Raw genomic sequence first — 22716 nt, forward strand, 5'->3', positions numbered from 1 at the left:
AAAAGACGAAGAACAAATATATAATTAAAAGCGCAACGATGGATTTTGAATCGGTGAAGAACTACTTGGAGAAAACTGCGCCATCAAATGATATCGATTCCGTGCCCTTTATGTTGTTCGACCCAACCATAATGTCAGGAATTAAAGTAGATCTCGTCGAGCGTGGTCGAATCATCTGCTCCATAAAAGTCACTCCTCGTTTACTGGTTAGTTCGGGTTCTTGCTTTTTACTTTCTTACACCGGATGTTTTCATTTCAAATAAAAGGATCCAATTACAATAAAGAGACAGGTAAGCGGGCAACAAGCTGCATCACCACCCCCTTTTGAATGGCAAAACCGATCCTACTTTCTTTAAACGGCAACTCACATACTGAAATAGAGGCAAAGACTTTGCGTGTTGGGAAGGCTGTTGCTGTTTCCACTGTAGAATTTAGAAACAAAAAGACTGGAAGATTAATCGCGCAAGGACGGCATACCAAGTACAATGTTGTATCAAGTAAATTATGAAATTTAGGTAAACTATATATCTTGTGCATTTATAAGGTAATTTAAGGATTTATGTACTGTCTTCTACATTTTCATATCATGGATTAATATGGAGAATCACTAGCTAGTATCTTCAAAACTGAAGATGTGTCTTAATATTTCCCAAGTTGCATTTGCTTTATCCATTCCGCCCACACTCTTCTGTACAATTTACACTGTTGATGTGTCTTAATATTTCCCATGAACGCCATGAGTAAAAACATCCCACAAACAAGGCCGCCCAATACATAGTTCCATGGGAGTTCGTCGGTCTATGGGTTCACAAACGCCTAGTTGCGTAAAAGCTCTAAATGGTTTGGGATTTGAGAGTCTAATCATCTATACATCTTAAATAAAGTTACAATGTGGTAGGATAAAGAGTTGAGTTAAAATGGGTTATTATTTTGCGTACTGTAGGGGTATGGTACTAAACCCGGCTTACGACCTTAATTTATTATGTTTGGCTTATTTTATTATATGGACTAATACAATATTATTGGGCTGAGGGGGTTTTGTGGAGGTAACCCTAACTGGGCTAGGCCCATTAGGGTACCATGATGGTGGCCATGAGGCTCCCTATATAAGGAGGTCTCCACCTCCTTATTAAGGGCTTGTTGTTCTCAATAAGAGCCACCACCATAACCATTTTTGTGTCTGTAAACAAGAGATCCTCGAGATTTCTTAGCAGTCACATCCACACCCCCAAAAAACCATTGCAGATCTCAAGCTACCGGAGAAGAAAATCGAGTCGTGGTTCGTTCATCTCGAACACCGAGGAACATCGTCTTGGATCAGGTCAGATTCATTTCATGTTTCTTCATTGGCGCCATCCGTGGGACCGGCAACGAGCTACCCTTCGATTTTCGTCTCAGTTCTCAGATCTGTTCATCCAAGAAAAATCCAGATCTGGAAGTTTACAGAAAAATGCTTCAAGATTTGTTCTATTAAAGCTCAAAAAGATCCATAGATCTAAAAGATGCTTCCAGATCTGTGCAAAAATGAAGCTGAAAAAGATTTGTAGATCCAAAAAAGAAACTACCTGATTCGGACGGTCAAGCCTCCGGATCTGTGATGGTTTTAAATTCTCTCCACTCCGAGCTTCAGATCTATCTAGATGTGGTTTACAGATCTAGATCTAGGTTATAGATCTAGCGAACAAGACTCCCAACGCCGTGCATGCGCGCCCGCGAGTCATCACTCCACCGCCATGTATGCGCGTCCGCAAAAACCCACCATGCGGGTCGGAAGACAACTCCATGCCTTTGGTTTTGCGCAGAAAACTTCACCGCCATACATGCGCGCCCACGAGTCACCACTCCGCCGCCATGCAAGGGCACTGCGGAGGATCAAGATTCTGCTACCATGCATGCACGCCACCGGAGATCAAGTCTCCGCTTCCATGCATGCGCAGTGCCGAAGATCAAGACTTCGCCACCATGCATGTGCGCCCATGAGTCACCACTCCGCTGCCATGTATGCGCACTGCCGAGGATCAAGATTCCGCAGCCATGCATGCGTGCAGCCGCGGATCAACACTCCACCGCCCGTGGAAGGTTTTGTCACCATGCATCCAAGCGTCGCGGCTGATGCACCACAATGCATGCGTGCAGCCGCGGATCAACACTCCACCACCTATAAAAGATTCCAACGCCATGCATGTGCATTCAACTCTTCGCCATGCATGCGCACTCAACTCTCCGTCATGCATGCGCGCTCAACTTTCAGCCGCTATGCATGCGCGCACGCGGATCACCACTCCGCCGCCATGCAAGGGCACTGCGGAGGATCAAGATTCTGTTACCATGTATGCGCGCCACAGGAGATCAAGTCTCCGCTTCCATGCATGCGCAGTGCCGAAGATCAAGACTTCGCCACCATGCATGTGAGCCCACGAGTCACCACTCCGCCGCCATGCATGCGCACTACCAAGGATCAAGCTTCCGCCGCCATGCATACGCGACCTTGGATCACCACTCCGCCTCCATGCATGCGCGCACCGCAGATCAACACTCCGACGCCATACAAGTGCGCTGCGGACAAACTCTCCCGGCCATGCATGCGCCGCATCGGAGGAACACCCCGACGCCATGCATGCGCAGTGCCGAGGGTCACTTACCGCGGGTCAACACCTGCGTGCCACCGTGCATGCACGCCGGCGGGTCCTCTCTCCGCCGCCATGCATGCGCAGTGTCGAGGGTTAAGACTCTATTGCCATGCATGCACGCCACCAGAGATCAAGTCTCTGTGTAACGCCCTGGAATTTGACTGGTAAACTAAAATCAAGAAATCATCGGAAACTATACACTTTGGGTTCTGGACGATAAGTTCGGAATCCATATCATTGGAAAATCTGTTTATTTCAGCTAAAAATGTTATTTCATAAAAAGAACTTTTACGTTTGAAAAATATTAATTTTGTGTTTTCGAAAAATAAAAGGGTTTTATTTAAAAAGATTCCAAGCGATTACTTGAAAAATGATTTTTATAAAATTCTTACTGGAAAGTTCTAGCTCGTTAAAACTTATGAACTCAGCTAGCCTTGACCCGTAGGTAACCGAAACCCGATAGAACCAAGTATATAAGCGTAGTGCAAGAACAAACTCCACCATTTTTCTTTCATCTCTTCCACACCCACACCCAAGCACCCCAATTCTAGAGAGAGAGTAGTGAGAGAAAGTTATTCAATCCAAAATCCGAGTCCACCAATCTGTTTATTGTTGTTTTTGGTAAGATCTTCTTGAAAATCATACGTTTTTATCATCAAATCCGGCCCCGAATCGAGCAAAAACCCCAACTTTTGTTTCAAGTGTGATCTTGGTCAAAAATCGTCATTTTTGGTGTCAAAAAGCATACTTTTGTTGTTATAAACGTTAGGAATCAATAGCGCTATGGATTCCGAGCATTTCCAAGTATAAAACATTGATTTTGGGCGAAAAATCATGAAAATCGTCAAAATCCCGTAGGTTTCTCCGTCATCCGGCTTGAAGGAGTCGAATAGGTCTATTCGGTCGAATAGACCAATCGAACCTGACCATTCGGTCGAACCATCTCCTATTCGGTCGAACAAGAGACCATTCGGTCGAACCAGTGGGCAAACGAACAGACTAACCGGATCAGAATATACATTCGATCGAATACGATTGTATTCGACCGAATGTACATCCTACTCGACCGAACGAGTCCTCAATCGACTGAACGTGTTCTTCCCAGCCCTTTTGACCGAACCAGTACCATATTCGATCGAACAGGTAGCAGATTCGATCGAACCTGCCCTTATTCGACCGAATGTGCCAGAATCAGCTTGTTTTCAACTTTAAAACTTGGTTTTTGCTCGAGGTCGCGTAGGCTTATACTCTTAGACTTAAAGCGTGTTGTTAACCTATTATGTACTTGTCTAGACTTAGAGGATCGACGTTTGGCAGCACTCGACCACCCTAGCAACCATTCTTAGCCAACAAGGTGAGTTCATAGCCCCCTTTTTCTTTTAAGCTTTTCAAATCATTGGGATGGAAACATGGTAACTGCACACGTTTTGACAAAACTCATTTATTTAAACATTCTTTATCATAGACATTCTTGGCAAATCTTTTGCAAACAATGAATATTGGGGAAAACAAGTAATCATGGCAGGTTACTCATACCTTAACTTTCTCGGAAGTTGTGTATGTCTAATCAATTATTCAGGAGTAAACATGGGAATCATTGATCGCTTAGGGAACATTGGACTTTGGAAAACAAAGTCATATGCCCGTTATACATTATCATGAAAACACATCATTCATTGGACAGTCTAGTGGTCGTGTGAACATAGGCAGTATAGGTCACACTAGTGCATATGTTTGGTCTCCAAGTGGTCGATTGGTAGACAGGCCGTCACTAGATATGGGATCCAAAAGTGTTCGATTTAGAATACACGTGACCTATGGGGTTCTTAAAGTGTTCGATTAAGAATCCGAAGGATTTCCTAAGTGATCGATTAGGAATCCAAGAGATACTAAAGTGGACGCTTTAGAATTCTCTTATGGTATCCAAAGTGATCGATTTGGGTTACCATCATGGAAATCAAGTAGCATCGGGTGGTCTTGTGTGGGTTGTTGTCAGGTCTCGTGTGATCATTATGCATATTCATCATTATCATCAAGACATGGTTACATATGATTCTTTGGTATCTTTATACATATAACCTTGATATCATTACACCTCTATGCATGGGAACAATACATGGGATCATTATACATAACTCTTGCAGTCTTGTGTAAGGCTTATCACTACATTATTAGTTGACCTATCTTTATACCTTGGATTTACAAATATAAACAAGCTTAGCAGAGTAGGTTGTAGGAATGGAGGGTTAGCCGATGGTACACCCTATGTAAAAACCCCTACAACCTAGTCTGGTACGCTTGTCTTGTCTTACAAACCTTTTCAAAACCGGGCTTTATACCCGAGCATGGTAGGATAAGTTGTAGGAGTGGTGGGTTAGCCGATGGTACACCCTATACATAAACCCCTACAACTTAGTCTAGTATGCTTGTGTATAATCCCTTTTTCCTTAAACCTATGAATTCACTCATCTACTTTATGTAGTTGACATTTTCGTTACATGTTTTCAGGAAATGAAGCAGGAAGTAGCAAATAGCTGATAGAGGCCTTAGATGGAAGACATTTAGGATTGACGTTAGCTTTATCCGTTGTAATGGAACGAATTTGCTACCTGTTGAATTGTTGTAATGTTGACATGTTTTAAGTTTATGCATTTAGACTTTTTAATCTATTGTGCTCAATCAATCACGACCCCGTCGCCACGCCTCGGTTTTTCCGCCAATTACGACCGGGGTGTGACAGATTGGTATCAGAGCCAATGGTTATAGGGAATTAGGAAACCGACCTAGACTATAACCTAGGACCCTTGACTCTAGATAATTCATGCATCACTATCACATGCCCACACTTATATGCTTGCTATGTGCTTATGTGTTGCATCATTAACTGTAAATCTAGTAGCGATGTACTCTTTGGCAATTCCTTATCCAGTTATTCTTTATTCTCAATTTTAACTAATGCGCATTCTTATTCTTTTAATAGAATGCCTCCTCGTCGCTCATCCGTCAATGTTGACCCCGCTGACCTCGCTGCCCTCATAGCGCAGCAAATTGCAGCAGTTCTCCCGGGTCTGGTAAACAACATGAGGCAAGAAGAACCTCGGGTGCACCCCAAGCCCCAGAACCGAATCCCACGCTTCAGGCCGATAAGCTCTATAAGGCTTTTACCAACACTAGGCCTACAAGTTTTAGCGGAACCGAGGGAGCCGCTGGTCTTCTCCAGTGGTTCGAGAAAGTCGAAGCTTCATTCAACATGTGCTCCTGCCCGGATGAACTCAGGGTAAAATTCGCAGCGAGTATGTTCCACAAACGGGCTCTCACGTGGTGGAATAACGAGATAAGAACCGGGGGACGAGACGCGGCTCTAGCCCTGCCCTGGGCTGAGTTTGTTGAGCTAGTCACGCAGGAGTTCGTTCCGAGAACCGAGATCCAGAAACTGGAGGCTGAGTTTAGGGCGCACACGATGAAGGGCGCGGATCACATGAAGTACACGGAGAGATTTCATGAACTCTCCTTATTGGTGCCCCATATGGTTACCCCAGCTTCCCGTGCTGTCGAGCAATACATCAGCGGTCTTCCGGACTCCATGAGGGGCATTGCGGTTGGAGTTGACCCCACTACACTTAAGGCAGCGATCGATCTCACTGCCCGTCTGACCAGGGAACAGCTCAAGTCTGGTGTTCTGCATCAGGATAAGGGCAAATCCTCCGACTGGAGGGCGAAAAAGGGGAGCAATAGGAAGCGGAAGGCGACCAACTTAGCTGCAATCACTGATGCTACGCCTATCAACTCCATAGCCCCCGCTCCAGCCACAACAGCTCAGGGAAGACCAAGAAAGGAATATACTGGGCTTCATCCCAAGTGCAACTTATGTTCTTATCATCACCCAACTAGGGAGTCGTGCCGCAAGTGCACGAATTGTGGACGATTCGGGCACCTGGTGGAGCGATGCAGGAGTCCTGGCAACCAACTGGCTGTGGGGAATGCTAACCCTCAGCCTAACCCTGCTCGAGGCTGCTTCGAGTGTGGCGCTATGGACCATTACAGAAATCGATGCCCCCGCGTCACCAGCATCCCTCCGGCTCGCGGAAGGGCTTTTACCATTGGAGCTGCCGATGCACGCCAAAACCCCGATGTTATTACTGGTACGTTTATTCTTAACAACAACTGGGTGTCTGTCCTTTTTGATACAGGAGCTGATAGGAGCTTTGTTTCTTGCAAATTGGTTCCTTTGCTGAAATTAAAAATTTCCGAGTTGGACCCTGCCTTTTCTGTTGAACTTGCTAGTGGGGAGTCCAAACAAGTGAAGTCTGTCATCCGAAATTGCACTCTTACTCTTGTCACCACATCGTTCAGTATTGACCTTATACCTTTTCGTCTTGGAAGCTTCGATCTAGTTGTGGGAATGGACTGGCTGTCCAGCAATCTCGCGGAGGTAATCTGCGCCGAGAAACTTATTCGTATCCCTTTACCTTCTGGCGAAATTCTAACTATTCAAGGCGAAAAATCGGGTGGATGCCTAAGGATCGTCTCTTGCTTAAAGGCCAGTCGGTACCTTCGAAAGAAGTATCCCGCATTTCTAGCTCATGTTACTCTCAGGGAATCCGAAGACAAGAGACTGCAGGACTTTCCTGTTGTGCGTGAATTTTCTGATGTTTTTCCCGAAGATCTGCCTGGACTTCCTCCTAGCAGGCAGGTGGAATTTCGTATCGATCTTATTCCTGGTGCTCTCCCTATTGCTAAGGCACCGTATCGTCTAGCTCCGTCAGAACTTCTAGAATTATCAAATCAGCTTCAAGAACTTCTTAGCAAGGTATTCATTCGCCCTAGCTCGTCTCCATGGGGAGCCCCAGTACTCTTCGTCAAAAAGAAGGACGGGACTTTCCGTATGTGCATTGACTACCGGGAGCTTAATAAGCTCACTATCAAAAATCGGTACCCATTACCGAGAATTGATGATCTATTTGATCAGCTCCAAGGTGCTACGTTTTTCTCTAAGATCGATCTGCGTTCTGGTTACCATCAGTTGCGTGTTCTGGAAGAGGATATCCCGAAAACTGCGTTCCGAACTCGTTATGGTCATTACGAGTTCATGGTTATGCCTTTTGGAATGACCAATGCTCCCGCCATCTTCATGGATCTGATGAATCGCGTCTGCCGGCCATATCTTGATCAGTTTGTCATTGTTTTCATAGACGATATTCTCATTTATTCTCGTTCGAGGACCGATCATGAGCTTCATCTCAGGCTTATTTTGGAGCTTCTCAGAAAAGAGCAACTATATGCCAAGTTCTCCAAGTGTGAATTTTGGCTAAGGGAAGTTCAATTCTTGGGACATGTCATCAATGTCGACGGCATTCACGTCGACCCTTCCAAGATAGAAGCCATCAGAAATTGGGTAGCGCCTAAAACACCTACCGAAATCCGTTCATTTCTTGGTCTGGCCGGTTACTACCGCCGATTTATCTCGAACTTCTCCAGGATTGCCTTGCCTTTAACCACTTTGACCCAGAAAGGGGAACCTTTCGTGTGGGGACAAGATCAAGAGGAAGCTTTCCAAACTCTGAAGAATAAGCTTTGCCAAGCACCGATCCTATCACTTCCGGAAGGTGACGATGACTTTACCGTTTATTGCGATGCTTCGAATCAGGGCCTCGGTTGCGTTTTAATGCAACAAGGGAAGGTCATCGCTTACGCTTCTCGACAACTCAAGGTGCACGAGAAAAACTACGCCACACATGACCTGGAGTTGGGTGCAGTGGTGTTTGCCCTAAAAATCTGGAGACATTACCTGTACGGTACGAAGTGTGTCATTTTTACTGATCACAAGAGCTTACAACACATCCTCAATCAGAAAGAGTTGAACATGAGGCAGCGACGCTGGGTCGAACTTCTCAGCGATTACGATTGTGAAATTCGCTACCACCCGGGAAAGGCTAATGTGGTGGCTGACGCATTGAGTCGTAAAGAAAGGACCCAGCTGCACTCTATTCGGATTCAATCCAACCTTCCTTCCTTAATTCGTGAAGCTCAGAATCAAGCGCTTGTAAATGGTGATCTCAAGGGCGTTTTGTCTTGTGGAGCCGAGCAGAAATTCGAAACCAAGTCAGACGGCATCCTCTATTTTCTTGACCGAGCGTGGATCCCGAACTCCGAGCCTCTTCGGACGCTTATTCTAAATGAAGCCCACAAGTCCAGATACTCGATTCATCCAGGCAGCAATAGGATGTATCAAGATCTTAAACCCCATTATTGGTGGCCCGGGATGAAGAAAGATATCGCTTCGTATGTGATGAGATGTTTGACTTGTTCGCGAGTCAAGACAGAGCATCAAAGGCCGTCTGGGCTACTTCAACAACCTATTATCCCTCAGTGGAAGTGGGAAGAGTTAGCTATGGATTTCATCACCAAGCTACCACGGACGCCTAGCGGTCATGACTCAATTTGGGTTATTGTGGACATTCTAACAAAATACGCCCACTTTATCCCGGTTCGTGAAGACTACACTACGGAGAAGTTGGCGCGGGTATACATTCGTGAGATCGTTTCCCGTCACGGTGTGCCTAAGGGCATCACGTCTGATCGTGACAGCAGTTTTTCTTCCAGGTTCTGGAAATCTTTGCAAAAGGCCTTTGGGACAAGTGTGAAGCTTAGCTCTTCCTATCATCCAGATTCGGATGGGCAGAGCGAGAAGACCATACAAACCCTAGAAGACTTGTTGAGAGCTTGTATCCTCGATTTCGGCAGTAGTTGGGAAGCTCATCTGCCACTGGCAGAATTTTCTTACAACAATAGTTACCACGCTACCATTAAATGCGCGCCGTTTGAAGCTCTTTACGGCCGCAAATGTCGCTCTCCCTTATGTTGGTCCGAGACCGGGGATTCACAGATCATCGGCCCCGAACTAATACAGGAGACATCCGATCAAATTACTTTCATTCAGCAGCGACTCAAAGACGCTCGATGCCGACATAAGTACTACGCCGACAAACGACGCAAGCCACTCGAGTTTCGAGTTGGTGACCGTGTCATGCTGAAAGTTTCCCCCTGGAAGGGCGTAGTCCGCTTCGAGAAGAAGGGAAAGTTCGCTCCTAGGTATGTTGGACCATTCAAAATCCTTGAAAGGATCGGACTAGTTGCCTATCGTCTTGAGCTGCCACCGGAACTCAGTAGAGTTCACAACGTTTTTCATGTTTCGCAATTAAAGAAGTGTCTTGTTGACGAGGCCCTTCACATTCCCGTCGACGAGGTTCGATTTAGCGACAATCTGCTTTTCGTTGAAGAACCCGTCGAGATCATGGATCGCGAGGTCAAGAAGACCAAGCGTAGCCGCATACCGCTTGTGAAAGTTCGATGGAATAACAAACGCGGACCCGAGTTTACTTGGGAACGCGAGGATCAGATGAAGGAGAAATACCCTCATCTGTTCTCTTAATCTATATTCTTGTAATCTAATTGTCTAAAAGTCAATATAAATTTGCAGCATGTATCAAATAACTGTGTTATTCAATGAATATCATGTTGCCTTGTTATGCTTATAAGTATTCTTTTATTTGCATCCACAAACTTTGGCTACTCAGGGCTCATGCTGGAAAGCACAAGTCATATCTACTCAATCATATAAACCTTGGGGAATTTATACATCATTTAAGCTAAAAATTTGTTATCATTCTAGTATTCATGGAGCATGGTTGTGTGTATGTGTGTGGTGTCGTGTCAAATTTTCTAGCCGCACGCAATAGAGTTTATACATTGATACAAGGTGAGCTTGCAATTATAGTCCGGAATATAATTGCATCAAGGTCACAGGTGTATACGTGTATAAGCAATATGCTATTGTGCAACTAGGAGTCGTGAACTCAAGGTTCGTGTAGGGAAGTATTCGACAAAGGTTGAAGGAGTGGTGGGTTAGCCGCTGGTACACCCTATATATAAGCCCCTTCAGCACGAGTTGAATATGTCTGAAGCGAAACTTGGAATTAGGGACTTATAGTTAGCGTGGCAGCTGTGAGACATTAAATTCAAGAATTATTGAGGGAATTATTCACAGAAGATTGAAGGAGTGGTGGGTTAGCCGCTGGTACACCCTATATATAAACCCCTTCAATCCGAAATGAATATGTCTGATGTAAAGCTTGAGGGTGATGCCTTGTAGTGGAAAATAGTGTGTCGTCCTGTGTGTCATTGACCTAATAGGAGTCGAAGGAAACACTCAAGTAAGGTTGAAGGAGTGGTGGGTTAGCCGCTGGTACACCCTATATATAAGCCCCTTCAGCTTGATTTGGGTGGTATCTGAGACGAATATTAGAAGTAGTGGCGCATAGTGGTCATCATGGGATCATGAAATCAAAATCATCGTTGCATCAAGTATACTCAAAATCTAAATTTCGGGACGAAATTCTTCTAAGTTGGGGAGGATGTAACGCCCTGGAATTTGACTGGTAAACTAAAATCAAGAAATCATCGGAAACTATACACTTTGGGTTCTGGACGATAAGTTCGGAATCCATATCATTGGAAAATCTGTTTATTTCAGCTAAAAATGTTATTTCATAAAAAGAACTTTTACGTTTGAAAAATATTAATTTTGTGTTTTCGAAAAATAAAAGGGTTTTATTTAAAAAGATTCCAAGCGATTACTTGAAAAATGATTTTTATAAAATTCTTACTGGAAAGTTCTAGCTCGTTAAAACTTATGAACTCAGCTAGCCTTGACCCGTAGGTAACCGAAACCCGAAACCCGATAGAACCAAGTATATAAGCGTAGTGCAAGAACAAACTCCACCATTTTCCTTTCATCTCTTCCACACCCACACCCAAGCACCCCAATTCTAGAGAGAGAGTAGTGAGAGAAAGTTATTCAATCCAAAATCCGAGTCCACCAATCTGTTTATTGTTGTTTTTGGTAAGATCTTCTTGAAAATCATACGTTTTTATCATCAAATCCGGCCCCGAATCGAGCAAAAACCCCAACTTTTGTTTCAAGTGTGTTCTTGGTCAAAAATCGTCATTTTTGGTGTCAAAAAGCATACTTTTGTTGTTATAAATGTTAGGAATCAATAGCGCTATGGATTCCGAGCATTTCCAAGTATAAAACATTGATTTTGGGCGAAAAATCATGAAAATCGTCAAAATCCCGTAGGTTTCTCCGTCATCCGGCTTGAAGGAGTCGAATAGGTCTATTCGGTCGAATAGACCAATCGAACCTGACCATTCGGTCGAACCATCTCCTATTCGGTCGAACAAGAGACCATTCGGTCGAACCAGTGGGCAAACGAACAGACTAACCGGATCAGAATATACATTCGATCGAATACGATTGTATTCGACCGAATGTACATCCTACTCGACCGAACGAGTCCTCAATCGACTGAACGTGTTCTTCCCAGCCCTTTTGACCGAACCAGTACCATATTCGATCGAACAGGTAGCAGATTCGATCGAACCTGCCCTTATTCGACCGAATGTGCCAGAATCAGCTTGTTTTCAACTTTAAAACTTGGTTTTTGCTCGAGGTCGCGTAGGCTTATACTCTTAGACTTAAAGCGTGTTGTTAACCTATTATGTCCTTGTCTAGACTTAGAGGATCGACGTTTGGCAGCACTCGACCACCCTAGCAACCATTCTTAGCCAACAAGGTGAGTTCATAGCCCCCTTTTTCTTTTAAGCTTTTCAAATCATTGGGATGGAAACATGGTAACTGCACACGTTTTGACAAAACTCATTTATTTAAACATTCTTTATCATAGACATTCTTGGCAAATCTTTTGCAAACAATGAATATTGGGGAAAACAAGTAATCATGGCAGGTTACTCATACCTTAACTTTCTCGGAAGTTGTGTATGTCTAATCAATTATTCAGGAGTAAACATGGGAATCATTGATCGCTTAGGGAACATTGGACTTTGGAAAACAAAGTCATATGCCCGTTATACATTATCATGAAAACACATCATTCATTGGACAGTCTAGTGGTCGTGTGAACATAGGCAGTATAGGTCACACTAGTGCATATGTTTGGTCTCCAAGTGGTCGATTGGTAGACAGGCCGTCACTAGATGTGGGATCCTACAGTGTTCGATTTAGAATACACGTGACCTATGGGGTTCTTAAAGTGTTCGATTAAGAATCCGAAGGATTTCCTAAGTGATCGATTAGGAATCCAAGAGATACTAAAGTGGACGCTTTAGAATTCTCTTATGGTATCCAAAGTGATCGATTTGGGTTACCATCATGGAAATCAAGTAGCATCGGGTGGTCTTGTGTGGGTTGTTGTCAGGTCTCGTGTGATCATTATGCATATTCATCATTATCATCAAGACATGGTTACATATGATTCTTTGGTATCTTTATACATATAACCTTGATATCATTACACCTCTATGCATGGGAACAATACATGGGATCATTATACATAACTCTTGCAGTCTTGTGTAAGGCTTATCACTACATTATTAGTTGACCTATCTTTATACCTTGGATTTACAAATATAAACAAGCTTAGCAGAGTAGGTTGTAGGAATGGAGGGTTAGCCGATGGTACACCCTATGTAAAAACCCCTACAACCTAGTCTGGTACGCTTGTCTTGTCTTACAAACCTTTTCAAAACCGGGCTTTATACCCGAGCATGGTAGGATAAGTTGTAGGAGTGGTGGGTTAGCCGATGGTACACCCTATACATAAACCCCTACAACTTAGTCTAGTATGCTTGTGTATAATCCCTTTTTCCTTAAACCTATGAATTCACTCATCTACTTTATGTAGTTGACATTTTCGTTACATGTTTTCAGGAAATGAAGCAGGAAGTAGCAAATAGCTGATAGAGGCCTTAGATGGAAGACATTTAGGATTGATGTTAGCTTTATCCGTTGTAATGGAACGAATTTGCTACCTGTTGAATTGTTGTAATGTTGACATGTTTTAAGTTTATGCATTTAGACTTTTTAATCTATTGTGCTCAATCAATCACGACCCCGTCGCCACGCCTCGGTTTTTCCGCCAATTACGACCGGGGTGTGACACTCTGCTTCCATGCATGCGCACTGCCGAGGATCAAGACTTCGCCGCGATGCATGCGCGCCCGCGAGTCACCACTCCGCCGCTATGCATGCGCGCAGCCGCGGATCAACATTCCACCACCTATGGAAGATCCCGCGCACATGGAACGCAGCACAACTTAGAAAATGTTTCATGTAAAAGTTGTCAAGTTCGTAATCAAGGCTTTTTAAGCCATTATGAATAATGATACGCTCTATTTTTTCTTAACATGCGTTCTATTACCTTTTGCATACATGTTTCACACTTCCCTTTATTAATTTTGAGCAATATGACAACATTGTATTGACATCAAACTAAAAATAAAACGAAGTAAAACATACATGCGCGAGCTTCAAGCTCAGACGCGTTAACGAGTTTTAACTCTAAAACGTTAGGGCCTTAGCCCAATAATATGAGCCTTAGCTCAAATTACTCATAGCATCCATCCTACGTATTGCGCAGCTGGACCATAAAAATACCTAAGCACAACTAAGGCAAAGCACATGCGCGCTCAACCCTTCGCCATGCATGCGCGCTCAACCCTTCGCCATGCATGCGCGCTCAACTCCCGCCATGCATGCGCGCTCAACTCCCCGCCATGCGTGCGCGCTCAACTCCCCGCCATAGCGGGTTGCATGCGCGCTCCCGGCGATTACTCCCCGCCACAGCGGGTTGCATGCGCGCTCCCGGCGATTACTCCCCGCCACAGCGGGTTGCATGCGCGCTCCTGGCGATTACTCTCCTTCATAGCCCCCGCATGTCAACTTCAATCAACCGCGGATCAAAATCGCTCCCCGCGGATCAACTATAATCTCATGCGGGTCATTTTTTGCTTCCACGTTGCGAATGAAGCTTTATGAACGCTAAGGGTCAACTTTAGCTTCCGCAATCAACTTCTGCTTCCGCAAGCAAAGTTCCCGCGTGGCGTTATCAAAGCCTCAAGGGTCAACTTTAGCTTCCGCAATCAACTTCTGCTTCCGCAAGCAAAGTTCCCGCAAGGCACAATCAAAGCCTCAAGGGTCAACTTCTGCTTCCGCAAGCAAAGTTCCCGCGTGGCGTTATCAAAGCCTTAAGGGTCAACTTTAGCTTCCGCAATCAACTTCTGCTTCCGCAAGCAAAGTTCCCGCGAAACAAAGGCACAATCAAAGCCTCAAGGGTCAACTTTAGCTTCCGCAATCAACATCAACCTCCACGCCGTTCGCGAAACAAACAAGCCGCATGCGTGCTCCGGCGATTCAACTCCGCCATAGCATGCCGCACGCGCTAAATAATAATTGGCGGATCACATTGTGAACTCCCGTGGATCAATGAATAACTCTAGCGGGCAACTTAAATGTTGGGACCAACCTCACATACCGCGGGTCACTAACGCGCAACCGCGGATCAAATCTGACCTCCGCGGGTCATGGAGAGAAACTATAGCAGCTTAAGTACAACCTCTGCGGGTCACAAGAAAGCTTCCGCGGGTCAAACCCGGCTTTTGCGGATCACATGTACGCTCTGAGCAAAGAAATGGCCGGTCAGGTACGGCTCCCGCAGGCCAAGTTAAAGCTCCGACACGATTACCGCGGGTAATGTCATTGCGCCACCACGCGTACATGACACCACGGATAACCATCTGGCCGCCATGGTGCATGCCACCATGCATGAGTCCCACCACTATGAAGCAGCAGCGCGCCATCACGCATACGCGCTGGCGCCGAGCACCGCATCACCACGATCCAACAACTCCCCGCCATGCATGCGCGCTCAACTCTCCGCCATGCATGCGCGCTCAACTCCTGCCATGCATGCGCACGCAACCCTTCGCCATGCATGCGCGCTCAACTCTCCGCCATGCATGCGCACGCAACTCCAGCCATGCATGCGCGCTCAACTCTCCGCCATGCGTGCGCGCTCAACTCTCCGCCATGCGTGCGCGCTCAACTCCCGCCATGCATGCGCGCTCAACTCTCCGCCATGCGTGCACGCTCAACTTCCGCGGGTGACAAGCGCTCAGATATTCCAACCCCGGCACAGTGCCACCATGAAACACTAACGGCGTGTCATCTGGGCACTTACGAGGATCAACTAGCAACCATAAAGAGCCGCATGCGCACTCCCACAAGTTAACTTCAGCCATCATGGATGTATCGCGGGTCATTTCTGGCTCCCGCAGATCACGAGAGAGTTCCATAGCGGGTTGATTCGCACCATTCCGCGTCCGTAAACAACTTTTGCGGGTTACTACCGGGGCTCGTCACGCTTCCGCATGGATGAAATTCACTACCACCATCATCGGGGACTGAAGAAGCGATCCGGATGTCTTTCGTATGATGAATGAAGGTGTTTTCTTGATGTATGAGTATATAGGATTTGCATGAAATGGCACAAAAAGTGCTTATATTAATGCAAAATATACGGCCATGCGCCAAACTTAAAGGTTGGGAATCCTCATAAACCCATACGGCCATGCGCCAAACTTAAAGGTTGGGAATCCTCATAAACCTATACGGCTACACGCCATATTTAAAGGTTGGGAATCCTAATAATATCCCACATGGCCACGCGCCAAACATAAAGGTTGGGAGCCTAATAATATCCCAAACGGCCACGCGCCAAACATAAGGGTCGGGAGCCTAATAATATCCCACATGGCCACGCGCCAAACATAAAGGTCGGGAGCCTAATAATATCCCAAACGGCCACGCGCCAACGTAGGTTGGGCACACCTCATAATTTGCCCGAGGATGGGAACCTCGTAATACATCCACATTTAGTTGATATGTTTTTGCAGGTTCGGCTACGAGTCGCACAAGCACCTATGACATTATTATTATCTGGCCGTTTGTGCCTCCATTATTATTTTGAAAACAAGTTAGGATAGTCATCCTGCGTAGAAGAGGCCCTTGTGGGCCAGTCATTATCATCATATTATAGCTCATAAGCCGCAACTCGCGCATGCTTCATTATTTTATAGCTCATAAGCCGCAACTCGCGCATGCTTCATTATTTTATATCTCGTAAGTTGCCTCGCGCGCAAGCTTCATTATTTTTATAGCTCGTAAGTCGCCTCGCGCGCAAGCTTCATTTTTTTTAATGCTCGTAAGCTGCCTCACGCGCAAGTTGCATTACATTATTATTGAGATGCGCACTCTATCTTTTATCAGGCCCCGCGCCACTATTGTTATAATGCGTGCTATATCTTATTCATGCCAGTGCACCATTATTATCATAAGGATCACAACATGTCACCATCATGGAGAAAACCTTTCAAAACTCAAAGACAATAAAGACAAGGCCGAAGAAAAGGGAAAAAACCGCCTCATATCCTAACACACCTTATAAAGTCCAGCGCTCCACCTAAACGCTTGCACGCCTAGGAGCAACACTGGACTTGGGGGGCTTGTAGGGGTATGGTACTAAACCCGGCTTACGACCTTAATTTATTATGTTTGGCTTATTTTATTATATGGACTAATACAATATTATTGGGCTGAGGGGGTTTTGTAGAGGTAACCCTAACTGGGCTAGGTCCATTAGGGTACCATGATGGTGGCCATGAGGCTCCCTATATAAGGAGGTCTCCACCTCCTTATTAAGGGGTTGTTGTTCTCAATAAGAGCCACCGCCATAACCATTTTTGTGTCTGTAAACAAGAGATCCTCGAGATTTCTTAGCAGTCACCTCCACACCACCAAAAAACCATTGCAGATCTCAAGCTACCGGAGAAGAAAATCGAGTCGTGGTTCGTTCATCTCGAACACCGAGGAACATCGTCTTGGATCAGGTCAGATTCATTTCATGTTTCTTCACGTACAAAGATTTTTTTTTATTTTATATATAATCAATGTTAGATAATTATAAACATCTAAAGCTGTAGGGTATTTTGAATACAGTGTGCAGTTAAATTGTATAACAATCGTAGTGGATCTAGCAATATTTGGAGAAGGGTGGATCAATGACAATTGATTCGTATAATTAGGAGACCGAGGTATCCTGAGGGGTATAGTCAAGAGTAGAGGTGACAAAGAAACTAGTTAACCGATCTGCCCCTACAACTCCAACCGCTTGTGAATTGATGAACCTGCCAGTTTGTAACGGGTTTGTCATTTTCAGACTTGAACCGGTTTCCAATCGTTGGTTTGTGAGTCGATCTCAGGAACCAGTTTGAGGAATCGGTTTTCACACCTTTCAAAAATATGACCATTACCATGCGAATTTATAGCCGTTTTTCGGGTTGTTATGGCTGTTTTTTTTTTCACCTTTCAAAAAATATTGGTCGTTTCAGTTTGTCACAACACTCTAAAATTCTAACACTCAAAAATGCAAAACGAAACTCATTTACGTATGTTCTCAAGTATAAACTATTGAAACCGAACAATCTCAAGTATCCGTTGGTGGATCCTCAACCAAAAGTACAAGTTGTGTAAAGTTTACTAACAAATCAAAACCCCAACTTTTTAAACATTTTGATTTATGCGAGATGTCAATGATACAAAATGCACTCGTTGTAAGAAATTTGGTAAGTTTTTTACACACGAATCAAACCCAACTTTGAAACATCATGTAGAAAAACATTGCCCGACGTTGAAAAGAGAGTGGTGGAAGCCTCTATAGCCTTTCTAACTTCCTTATATAGGAGAGGATATGGGCTACACTTGGCTCAAATGATATGTCTGGATCAATCGCACACACCGCACGCCGGGCATTAAGATGGTAAAGGAAGGGGCTTCATGATATTAACGGGGCGGAAAAAGAGAAAAGCGAGAAAATGTTGGGCCCAAATGCTTCAACAAGGAAATGGTGGGGCTTTAACATGGTAATGGATCTTTAAACCACAACACGGTGTTAAAGAGGTGGGGCTTTAATTTGAAGTTTAAAGTCTCTCCAGAACAACCGGCCTAAGAAACAAACTTACTAAATCAATAGCCATTTATGTAATTAAATCTTTAATAATATAAGTAACTTTGTTGAATAGTAAACAACTTTTAAAATGTTTCAATTACATCACTCAAGTTTAAAAGTGTTCCAATTAAATCACTTGTATTTTTTACCTAACTAATTGGTGCATTCAAAATGAATCATGCCATAGCGGTCCATACTTTAGCTTTTGTCCACACCACTCAACGATCTGTGGTTGATAATTAAAATTGAGTTGATAAAGTTGCATCCATGGTGTGTAGGCAATAAGCCTGAAATAATTAAGAAACATTAATACCAAAGCACAAGAATGAATTTTGAATGTGTGAAAAGTAAGTACTACTTGGAGAAAACGGCATCATCAAATAACATTGATTACGCACCTTCAAACCAGCTAGCTGTCGGTGTTAGACAAAGAAGAAACACAAGGATGGATTTTGAGTGGGTGAAGAAGTACTTGGAGAAAACCACATCGTCAAATGAAACTGATTCGATGCCTTACAAGTTGTTCCAGCCACTGATCATGTCAGGCCTTAATGTAGAGCTTGTCGAGCATGGTCGAGTCATCTGCTCCATGAAAGTTCCTCCTCGTTTACTGGTCAGTTTCTTCATTTGGGAGCGGAATGATTAAATGTGAATTCGATTTTCTGTAACCAAATTTACAGTTTTGAAATTATGGAATTTAGAACACAGATAATTCATTGCAAGGTGGAGCAATTGCAGCGCTGGTGGATGAGGTGGGTGGAGTTGTAATTCCGACAATTACTAATGCGACCAACTCCGGAGTTTCAATGGTGATTAATGTTTCCTACTTGGATTCTGCGTATGTTGGTGTATGCATCTTCATTAACTTAATTTCTATATTTTCATTTGGTCTTGGTAATTGAACGCCTGAAGCAATATAGAAAAATCTTTAATTTGCATTTTTTACTATAGCTGATAGCTTTGTGGTTAAATGACATTTATATGAGACTACAATTTTCATGTAGGACGAGATTGAAATAGAGACAAAGGCGTTGCATGTAGGGCAGGCTGTTGCTGTTGCGACGGTAGAATTTAGAAACAAAAAAACGGGAAAAATAATCGCACAAGGGCGACATACCAAGTACCGTGTTGCATCAAGTAAATTATGAAATATCGAAAGAGATCCTGCTCATAGATGCCTCTACATATTTATAGACAAGATGATATTTTTAATATCTTTTTCATTTCTCTATCATGGCCGGATTGATATAAAGAAGCAATAACTATATACTGTGTTGTCCTTGAACTATAATGATATGCAGTAAATTTGTTCTTAATTTGATCTGTGTAATTATTTTACAAGTTGCGTGTGCATTATCTTTCAGATGATAATGTTGGTTTTAAAAGACACGGTGTTCTCTTGATATGTGTATGAGCTAGGTGTTTGGAGAATGGGTCATACGTCATCACTTGCATGGAGTTATTTTACTATTTTTATTATTTATTATTGTCATTTTTAATTGGTCATAGTGGGTCTGCTAGTTTTTGGCTGTAGATTAATTAGGAAGTTGTGGGATAACATAGTGGGTAGTTGTTATTATTCAATGGTGAGCACTTGATAGGAATTGATATGTTTCTATTGTGAATGATAGAATGTTATAGAAGCAAATAGGAACAAAAAGATAAAATGATTGTTTAACTGAAACAGTGAAACGTAAAGAAAAACAAAAAGTTACACGAAAATTCAGGGCTTGCCTTCTCTTCATACATCATGCAGGAGCCCAAACAATCTGACAAACTCTTGTTTACATCAGCATGCCTTATTCTTTACTAGTTATACGCTCTCTACTCTAACAAAATCCTAGCCACTATTAGTAAAGACACTTTTACGGTTTACCTCTTCTGGAATAAACATGTAACAGATTAGTTTTAGGAACGGTATTGCCTCTATCACTACTTCCCCTTTCCAATAAAGTAAACATCAAGACTTGCATTTAAAGCTGATCAAGGAGCCACGAGGTAGTCTGAGCATGTCCTTTCGACACATCAATCCGTGAAGAAAAAGTTAAAACTTAAGTGAGTGTGAGCCTAAGTTTAGGTTTACAAATTTAAAACTACGGTGTCTATGTTAAATTAATTTTTTAAAGACCGCTCTAAGCATATCATAATATATATAGTTCTTTAATTATTTTTTTATAATTTGAGAAAAACTTAAGTGAACCCAAGCTTAGGGTGAAATTAATAAATACAAGTCTAAAAAGGCAAAACTTCAAAAAACACATGGATCGTTAAGGCACAACAAATTACCTAAACATGCTTCTTACACAAGGTTGAAGCTCATGCTCAATAACTAAACAAGCTATATATGATGCTCGGACCAGATCAAGCTCAGAAATGTTTGTCTCATTTCAAACTTTTTATCAATGCAATCTTGAGTAGCTTGCAATCGGATCAGTTCATTTACAACTCGATAATGCCATATTAATTAGTTTGGTGTTATTAACTAGGTATAAACTTGAGTATGTATAAAGGTCTTAGTTGATGTATAAAAATCTTTAATTTGCATTTTGTTTATGAATAATATTATCGATATTACAATTTACTTACGGGATGAGGTTGTAATAGAGGCAAAGGCATTACGTGTTGGAAAGAATGTGGTTGTTGTAGTAGTAGAATTTAGAAATAAAAAGACTCAAAAAGTAATTACACAAGAAGGCATACTAAGTACCTTGTTATAGAGGTAAGATACTAAAAAGATCCGAATACCCTTAAGTACCACCCGCGGGTCATAGAGGAACCTCTCATATACCACTCGCGGGACATATGGATCACCCGCATAACACGGTAGAGGAAGAACGTCCTCGCACCACATGCTGAAGCATCCAGGCACCCTCAGAAGTCATCCGCGAGATAGGACATATATCCGCCAAAACGACCGGAAGGCAATGCCAGCTGGACAGCTGTCATCAACTAACTATCCTCTAGAATAATGTCCACGAATGTTACTTGAAGAATACGTGACTCGCCAGCCAATGAGCGAAGGACACTTGGGCAGGTTGTTATAACCATGCACATGGCCAGAGCATGGTCCATCCTATCATAAGGCGACGCGTGTCCAGGTTGTTATACCCATGCACATGGGACGTATAGCTCAACCTATCACAAAGGGACACGCGTCCAGGCAGTTATCAAGATCTTCTAGAAGAGGACAGCTGGCTCAATCACCTTCCCACATCCTTCGGCTATAAATACCTTGTCAACCTGCATGAGTATTCATTCACATACACTCTGACTCACTTATACTCTGACTACACTTAGTCTATGTACTACTTTCTCTCTTACGAACTGTACTGATTCTCACGCTGGAGGATGGTTACGGGAAGAACCCCCTCTTGTCCTTCCCGTAACGAGACTCACGGTGTCTGTTTTGCAGGTTCCGGTCATTGGACTTCGGGAAGTTGTGCTCATATTGTATTAGTAATTATCATATCCTACCCTGTGGACTCATTGGATCCAGGACCCATACCTAGGGATCGGATCCGTGTTTCTTCATTGGCGCCATCCGTTTTGGTGTTAGAACAGCACAAATTTTTGTTGGTTTTTCGGTTCGTTTAAGTATGAGTAAACTTCCTGAGGGGTCGACGAGAACTCCTGCACAAACTCCACGTGTCGTCAATACTGAAGCGCCTTAGGGTTTTGCTTCCAGTATATTTGCACGTGGTACAGCTCCGGGTTCACGAACCACCGATACAACACTTGGTGGTCGTACCCTTGAACGTGTTGTTGCACCAGCTGGGCCAACTCCCACCGATTTGGGACGTGTTACGGCTCCGGAGGGTTCTAATTTGGGTGACCTCGGACGGATTATGAGAGACACTCGCCGAAATCAATCAGTGCCGGATCTGAAAGATGATTCAGGTGATTCCGATTTGGCAAGAGCTCGTCGTCATAATTCCAGATCTAGAGGGCCACTATCTCCGGAGGAATGGCTCCGCGTGAAACAGGAAAGTTTGGCGGCTGAATACGAACGCAGGGTACGTAATGAGCGTTATCATGCCCGTGCTTTGACTTATGAAGAGTCTCCTCAGAGATCTCTCTCTCCTCCTCCAACAGTGAGGGGAAGTCAGATTCGCTACATCCAACAAACCGACCAAGTTCGCCACACCTTACCGCCCGGCTGCCTT

At 43.7% G+C, this 22716-nt stretch overlaps 1 protein-coding gene across 1 annotated transcript; it reads left to right on the forward strand.

The window, feature by feature from the left end:
• The first annotated feature begins 18992 nt into the window (after positions 1-18992).
• On the forward strand, positions 18993-20005 carry LOC143623949 (uncharacterized). The gene is made up of 3 exons (XM_077094731.1): positions 18993-19166; positions 19255-19401; positions 19558-20005. The coding sequence occupies exons 1-3, from the start codon at positions 18999-19001 to the stop codon at positions 19699-19701; spliced, it is 459 nt and encodes a 152-aa protein (XP_076950846.1). The 5' UTR covers positions 18993-18998; the 3' UTR covers positions 19702-20005.
• Positions 20006-22716: the final 2711 nt, after the last annotated feature.

The sequence above is a fragment of the Bidens hawaiensis genome, unplaced genomic scaffold (assembly GCF_021521415.1).
Source record: "Bidens hawaiensis isolate Kalapana, Puna unplaced genomic scaffold, B.hawaiensis_p1.1 tig00003649_1, whole genome shotgun sequence".
Lineage (NCBI taxonomy): Eukaryota > Viridiplantae > Streptophyta > Magnoliopsida > Asterales > Asteraceae > Bidens > Bidens hawaiensis.